This window comes from Adiantum capillus-veneris, chromosome 10 (genome assembly GCF_014529385.1).
Source record: "Adiantum capillus-veneris isolate H3 chromosome 10, ASM1452938v2, whole genome shotgun sequence".
Lineage (NCBI taxonomy): Eukaryota > Viridiplantae > Streptophyta > Polypodiopsida > Polypodiales > Pteridaceae > Adiantum > Adiantum capillus-veneris.
Genome location: NC_140940.1, coordinates 52,700,456 through 52,708,681, shown reverse-complemented (window position 1 = coordinate 52,708,681; position 8,226 = coordinate 52,700,456). Strand labels below are relative to the sequence as shown.

The window sequence follows — 8,226 nt, the reverse complement described above, 5'->3', positions numbered from 1 at the left end:
AAGACGGACGACCGATTGCATTTGAAAGCAAGAAGCTTGATGCAGCTCAGCAGAACTACTATGCTTATGAGTGCGAACTCTATACAATAGTGTCTGCCTTAAAAACATGGTGGCATTATTTGTATGGTGCTCAGTTTGAGATTTGTTTGACCATGAAAGCATCAAATGGTTTACACAACAAAAGGGATTTGAAAGGTCGGAAAGCCAGGTGGACCGACATTCTTCAGGAATATGACGCCAAGTTAAGGTATTGTAAAGGTCAATACAATGTGGTGGCTGACGCTCTAAGTTGTATGCTGGAGATCAATTCTCTTTTGTTCACGAAACTTCGTAGTGAATTTTTGGATTCTCTCAAAGGCAAATATGAGCATGATGCAGCATATTCCAAAGTGTGGAGCCATGTTCAAATGAGGGTCCTTCTCACTCCAATGATGGTAGTGTAACGTTAACCTCCACACCTAGTTCTCCTCTATCGAGTGATGAACTACAGCAATAGAAGTATTTACCATCGACAATGGGTACCTACTCCATAAGGGGAGAGTTTGTGTACCGACGGACCAGACATTCGGTGCCAAATTTTTTATGAATATCATGATAGTCCAAATGAAAGGCACCTGGGTATTAGAAAAACTTATGCTCTCGTATGACGACAGTTTTACTGGCCAGGTATAAAGCTTATATTTTGCATTGCCAAAAATGTCAAGTTAACAAACCAAAACGCTTGAAAATAGGAGGACTCTTACATCCTTTAGAGATTCCCAATAGAAAATGGGAAAGCATCTCTATGGATTTTATTGTGGGTTTACCAACCACTGTATGAGGTCATGACTCGGTATGGGTGGTCGTAGACCGGTTGACTAAACTATGTAAGTTTATTTCAACCAAATCAACGATTAAAACACAAGAACTAGCCAAGTTATTTGTGGACAATCTATACAAATTGTATGGTTTGCCAAATAACATTGTCAGCGACCGTGATCACAAGTTTAACAGTCACTTTTAGAGAGTTGTATTTAAACGATTAGGTACACAACTGAACTTCAATACAGCCGATCATCCAGAAGGAGATGGTCAGACTGAACGAGTTAACCAAGTGCTAGAAGATATGCTAAGAGCATACGTCAACAAAAAACAGTCAGATTGGGAAGAATACTTACCTATTCTCGAGTTTTCTTACAACAGTGCTAAGCATGTCACAACGGGATTTAGTCATTTCATGCTCATGTATAGGTTTCAACCTAGGTCACCAGTTACGGTGGGGTTGGCAATCGAAAAACTCCAACAAGTAAAGGATTTTCTCCAAGACCACATGGATATGCTGAAACTCGCTCGTCAGAATGTCCGACAAGCACAGGATCGGTGTAAGAAGTATGCTGATGAGAAACGTCGGCAAGTTACCTTCGAAGAAGGGAAGTATTTTTACGTATAACAGAACATTCAAAAAGTCTAAAAACTGGGTCACACCTAAATTATCTCCCCGATATTGTGGACCTTTCAAAATACTCAAGCGAATAGGTGATCGTGCCTACAAATTATTGCTACCTTCACATTCTCGTATTCATCCGGTGTTTCATGTAAGCCATTTATGTAAGCGGTTATATAGGGACGACAATGTCATTGACCAACAGATTTTGGTTGATTTCATTGAACCTCCTACCTTACCGCATGAACCTGAACGTGTTCTCGATTATCATGAATTACGTACACGTCATCATATACGTCTACAAGCTAAATTTAATCAAGTGAAAAGATCAACTTGAGGAAAGTGCCACTTGAAAAAACATTAGTGTTTTTAAAAAGAAGTTCCCCACTTTTGTTTTCGAGGACGAAAACTCTTCTTAAAGGGGAAGTAATGTCAGGACACCGACAAGAACGGACTAGACAAGGGCAAGGCCGAGATAGACAGTGTGAAAAGGGAGTCCGATTAGGGCAAAGGGCCAATAGCTATGCTATATAATGGATAGTTGGGTGGTGGACTCCTAAGTTCTAATTCCCCTTCTAACACAATATCTTAGAATAGGAGAACAAGATCAAAGCCACAATTCATTAAAGAGATAGTTGAGGTTTTGCTTGAAGCAACGATTAAGGCAAATCAGCCATTACCACAAGAATGGATTCACACAACATTAGCCTGTCATAAATTGGCCAAAGACTAACCAAGGGAAGGCATACCTTGTACGATGCTGATACAAACACATGGAATGTTGGGACACAATACGAAATGAAGATGACTAATCGCAAGGAGCAACTGGAGCAAGAAGCTATTTTTACTTATTCAAAAGGAGAATGCTAGCTCCAATGCTCGAGCTAAGAATTTGAGTGCTCAATGTAACGGTCAATTTCTGGAAATTCAGGCTTCACCTCGATCTATTTTGAAGCCCACATGGAAGACAGCTCCAAATATAACGAAAACGTTGACACCCCAGAGTGTACAAATATGCAAGCAACACAAAAGCATAGAGAGTTGAAAGGCCCAACCTCCGGTGGCAAGAAGTATGGTGCACTTGGAGACACTTAAGACCTATTACAGAAGAGCAAGCTCGAAGGAAAGTGAGTGGATTCAAACCCATTTCCCGAGGGTATCAATCGTACCTGAAATTTTCAAAATTTCCAAAATTCAAAGAAAGGGGAAGGAAATGTAGACAATGGGAATACACCCTGGTCGGGGAATCAGATCAACAATAGGATTTGATAACTACCGAGCCCAATTACCATGACGATTATATAGAGAAGTCAATCAGAGGCCCAATCCGGTATCTATAAATAGGGCCATTACTCAATTTGCGGGATCTATTGTTGTCACTATTGTTACTGTAGTTGCTCCAGAGCATTAGCTCATAGCACTACTCTTCTCTCACTGGTGTACATAATACTAGTTGTACTCTTATCTGAATATACATTCTAGTCCAATCTCAATCTCTTTTTCCATTTCAGTTCATTCTTTGTCTGATCTTGTACCTGAAGTCTGCTTGCCTCATCTGATTTGACTATCTGTAACAATCCAACTTGGAATAGCTTCAAAAGTGACCGGCTCATTCTAGTGAGAAGTAATCGTTGCACACATGTACCCGCCAACTGTCACGTTCTCATCGGCCCCCCCAACTTTTACAGCTGGGGAAGTACTTCTCTGCCATAGTTGACCTTTTGTGCTCACCCAAATGTAGAACTCCTCAAAAGGTCTGCCCAAAAGCCTTCCTAACCACAAAAGCTTGTGTATGTGTGTGCAGACGCAAATCCTCTAGAAAGCAAGGTGCTGGCTGCAGTTGATTCTTACACATCCTCTCTCTCTCTCTCTCTCTCTCTCTCTCTCTCTCTCTCTCACCGACAAAGTGCCAAAGCTGATTGCCATGCTGCAGTTTTTCACTAATGATGCCACATCAGCAACTGCTGCAATGTCATCATTCTGCTGATGCATCAGTGCCACCCTGCCACATCATCAGTACACTGTCAAGTCAGCAATCTCTGTATCAGCCATAACAGACTGCCACATCAGCAACTCAGCCATATCTTCACTTTGTTCTCACATCAACGTGGTTACATCAGCTGCCTGCTCTGATTAATTTAAGTTAATGTGCCGCTTGCTACTTAGGTCTCGTGTTCTTGCTGCAACAGAGGGGAAGCACACGACCCCCTTGTCATCAAATCAACTGGATTGAGAATATAGTTTGTCATAATGTCGCAAGGTTGTGTCCTTTAGCACACTCAAGGTACTAGGCTCACAATACTCCCATGGGACTCTTATGTATAAACAACAGCATGTATTTTCATAATCTGTTCCAGTATAATCTTTCAAATTTTTGGTCATGACAGACATTTTTTATGTATATGAGTCTGAGATATGACACATTCATCTCGGTGTAGCTCATGCATTTAAGGCATCCGAATGAGTTTGATGTGAAATTTCATGTTGGCAAGTCTAGCATTTGTAAGAACAATCTCTCAATCGGTAAAATAATGTGGAGAGTCCCAATCGTGTTATTTGATAGCAACGTCACCACTAGAGATATATTGATAAGCATGCAGCAGCTTCAAGTTGGTCTCTTTGTTTTAAGCATCCTTTGTGTCACCAAACTCATGCAGCTTATCAAACCATGAGCTTCACCCTGGCAGCTTCCGCTTTGTTCCTTACTCTCATGGCTTCAATGTCTTTGGCCTTCTCTGGCATGCCAGCTGCTGCATATATGTTGACTATTGAGATGTAAGCTGCCCCATCACATTTATCTAGCTCTATTGCCTGTTCAAATGCCCAAGTGCCCACATTGACATCTACCCATTTCCTGCAAGCAGCGAGGAGGCAATGCCAGATGTCTGAGTTAGCAGAAAAAGGCATCCCTTGGATAACTTCAACTGCCTTCACCAGGTGTCCAGCACGCCCAAGCAGGTCAACCATGCAGGTGAAAGTCTTTACATCAGGCTTCAAACCATACACAGCTTCCATATTATTAAAAAGTTCTTCACCCTTTTCCACCAAACCTAGATGACTACACAAATTCAGCAGGCAATAGAATGTCACTTCATTCGGAAGGATGCCCTCACGCTGCATTTGTTCAAAACAATCTAGAGCCTGTTGGCCTTGCCCATTTTCTGCATATCCTGCAATCAGAGCACTCCAAGAGATGACGTCACGAAAAGGGAGGTTCTCTAGGACACTTTGGGCCTGGCAAAGAGCACCACACTTGGCATACATGTCCACCAGAGCACGGCCTAGCTCATTATGGTGCTCTAACAACCCCTGCCTTGAAATATCATCATGGACTTTTGTCCCTTTATCAATGTCTCCAATCACAGCACAGGCTTTGAGGATGCATGCACAGGTCAATTCATCTGGAAGGATGCCCTCACGCTGCATCTGTTCATAACAGTAAAGAGCCTGTTGGCCTTGCCCGTTTTGAGCATATCCTGCGATTAGAGAACCCCAAGAGATGACATCACGAGAAGGTAGATCCTCAAGGACACTTTGTGCCTGGCAAAGAGCACCACACTTGACATACATATCCACAAGAGCACCACCTAGCACAATATGATCCTCCAACAACCCCTGCCTCAAAATTTTATCATGGACTTTCTTTCCCTTGTCAATTGCTCCAATTGTAGCACACGCTTTGAGGACGCATACATAGATCACTTGATCTGGAAGGATGCCCTCATGCTGCATTTGTTCAAAACAGTCCAAAGCCTGTTGACCTTGCCCATTTCCAGCATATCCTGCAATCAAAGCACCCCAAGAGATGACGTTGCGAGAAGGGAGCTTCCCAAGGACACTTTGCGCTTGGCAAAGAGCACCACACTTGGCATACATGTCCACAAGAGCATTACCCAACACAACATACTGCTCCAACAGCCCGCACCTTGAAATCAGGCCATGAATTTCCTTTCCCTTATCAAGGGCTCCAATGGCAGCACAAGATTTGAGAATACAAACATAGGTCACTTCATTTGGAAGGATGAACTCATGTTGCATTTGTTCAAAACAGTTCAGAGCCTGTTGGCCTTGCCCATTTTGAGCATATCCTGCAATCAGTGCATTCCAACACACGACATTACGAGAAGGGAGATTCTCTAGGACAATTTGTGCTTGGTGAAGAGCACCGCATTTAGCATACATGTCCACAAGAGCACCTCCTAGTACAATATCATGCTCCAACAACCCCTGCCTCAAAATCTCATCATGAACTTTTTTTCCCTTGTCAATGGCACCAACTGCAGCACAGGCTTTCAGGATGCATGCATAGGTCACTCCATTTGGAACAATGCCCTTGTGCTGCATTTGTTCAAAACAATCTAGGGCCTTGTGGCCCTTCCCATCTCGGGCATAGCCTGCTATTAATGCAGTCCATGAGATTATATTCCTGCTGTTATATGTGTCAAGTAATGATTGAGCTTTCTGATGCTCACCACACTTTGCATACATGGCAACTAAAGCATCTGAGTGATTCTGGTCAACAACACCCCTTTTCTCAAGCTCCTGATGTAACATAGTGCCTCTCCGCAGATCTTTATTCTTGCAGCATGACCATATAAGGGAGGGTGAAAGAGCCTTGGCAGCACCTTGCTGCTCTGTAACAAATCCACAATTGATGGGCTCCTCTCTGACCCGAAATCGTTTGTGACTGCTATCCACCCACAAAGGCTGATTGGCGGGCTTGTGTTGGAAGTCAGGCTGCGCCTTGGGGCTGCTCCTACTGTCCGAACCATCGAAGAAATCCTTCCCAGGTAGCTTCTTCAGAAGCTGCGAGACCTCCCCTCCTGCCGCACCCGACGTGGATATAAGATCATGCAACATATGAGACAATGAGAGAGACCCAGTTCGACAAGGGCATGGTATGACGTGGGCCAGTAAACCTCTGGCAATGGCGCTGTGCCAGCCACGTCACTATCGAGCCAAAAGTACAAGATGGCTTTCGAGAAGGTATGTCTGAGAGCCGAGTCGCCCCGCACTAGCAGATTAACAGAGATATCGCATGAAACCCGGTCGCACCCATGCAACGATATAGTGGCGTACGAAAATACCGCTGAAAAGGCAGGCTGCTGATCAGCGCCTCGTTGGCTTGAGATGGCGAAAATCAAGCTCGCTCGTTGCTCTGCAGAAAAATAGCTTACTGCCCCCCCCCCTTCCCTTCCCTTCCCTTTTTCAAAGCGTTGGAAAAGGAAATAGAAGAGAAATCCTTTTGAATAACGAGGATTTTTAAGGCAGTTTGTCTGTCTGCATGGAAGTTCTCTCTCTCTCTCTCTCTCTCTCTCTCTCTCTCTCTGCTCCTCGATTCATGCCCTTTTGGGTCGCATCTCACATATAGGGGCAGAGATGGTGGTGCTCGCTTCAGCATGTTCAAGGATGAAGCTTCGAACATAAGAATTTTCATGTGCACAAGAGAGCTGCGTATCTCCTGCGTGTGTGTGTGTGTGTGTGTGTGTGTGTGTGTGTGTGTGAGAGAGAGAGAGAGAGAGAGGCTCGTATTTGTTGAGGGTGAGTGTTGGGGGCACAGTCGATCGTATAGGGGCAGTAGGATGAGTGGGGGACTAAATGATTTTCTTTAGTGTAGAGCCATTGTGTGCTACCCATTTTGGAAAAAAAACTACGGATGGATCTTGCGTACTGGATGCCTCGAGCAACCTGACATGAACACACGCACTTGAGGGGAGCAACCAAAGGCAAGGTCGTTGACGCACGTGGCGTAGGCCTGAGTAGCAAGGCTGCGACGTCACCCTCAGCAAGAGGCGGCAGCGCAGATGGAGAGGGGTAGGGTGGGGGTTGAATGTACTTTTTTAAAAGTTACAGGTGTAGATTGTGAAGCATCGAAAGTACTTTGCTCACGTGGTTAGCACAACAAATCCAAGTTGAATCTCTCCGAGTTTGAATCTTCATGAGGACCCTCGGTTTTGCTGCTCCATGTGCGGCAGAGAAATCCAGGGAAGGAATTCGGGAAGATTCGTGTGCAATATAATATCGAAACTGCTAATAGTAGGGTGTAAGGTGTAGAGCTAGTAGTAGAATAATAATAAACGTGTGAGCCAATACGTAGTTGATAATTGCATTGGGTTTGAGCTATGCCAGTCCTCAACGCAAAGTGTGGATACCCTACCACTTGGCTAATCGTTGATAAACAACTTTTGGCATGTACATAGTCGTGTGTATATGCATGGACATGTTGTGTACATAGAAATGTAAATACATGCATTTTGAAGCCTTGCCAATGTATGTGACATTGGGTTTCAGATATCATTGGGTAAGGCCAACTCCAAAGAGGGCGACATGAGTAATTGCATTGGGTTTGAACTATGTCAGTCAGTACAAAGTGTGGATACCTGTTGAAAAAAAAAAATTGGCATGTACGTACATAGTAGTGTGTATATGCATGGACATCTTGTGTATATAGAAATGTAAATACATGCATTTTGGAGCCTTGCCAATGTATGTGATATTGGGATTCGGATATGGTGGGTAAGGTACACATTCTAAATAGTCATGTTTGCATGTTGGCCATCGCACATACGTGCGTACCTGGACAAAGTGTAAGAGCCTTGAATGTGGTGCAAAGTTCCTTCTTTAGGCTCCAAAGTGTGCTTTCAAACCTTTTAGAATGTGAGTAATGCAAGTGGGAAGTGTGGATATGCACATCTCGCCTGCAGAGTTTGACACTTGCGGCAGGGCGCTCGATGTGCAGCGTCTCCTTAGGAAAGGTCAAAAGTAGAATTTTGGTATGTGGCCATGCATTTTGAGTATCAAAA

At 43.8% G+C, this 8,226-nt stretch overlaps 1 protein-coding gene across 1 annotated transcript; it reads right to left on the bottom strand.

The window, feature by feature from the left end:
• Nucleotides 1-2,598: 2,598 nt before the first annotated feature.
• Nucleotides 2,599-6,985, bottom strand: LOC147448849 (pentatricopeptide repeat-containing protein At2g33680-like). The gene has a single exon (XM_086521306.1). The coding sequence runs from the start codon at nucleotides 6,281-6,283 to the stop codon at nucleotides 4,085-4,087; it is 2,199 nt and encodes a 732-aa protein (XP_086377432.1). The 5' UTR covers nucleotides 6,284-6,985; the 3' UTR covers nucleotides 2,599-4,084.
• Between the last annotated feature and the right edge of the window lie 1,241 nt (nucleotides 6,986-8,226).

Excerpts from the sequence above, each read along its gene's own strand:
- LOC147448849 (XM_086521306.1), bottom strand. The coding sequence starts at position 6,283 with ATGTTGCATGATCTTATATCCACGTCGGGTGCGGCAGGAGGGGAGGTC.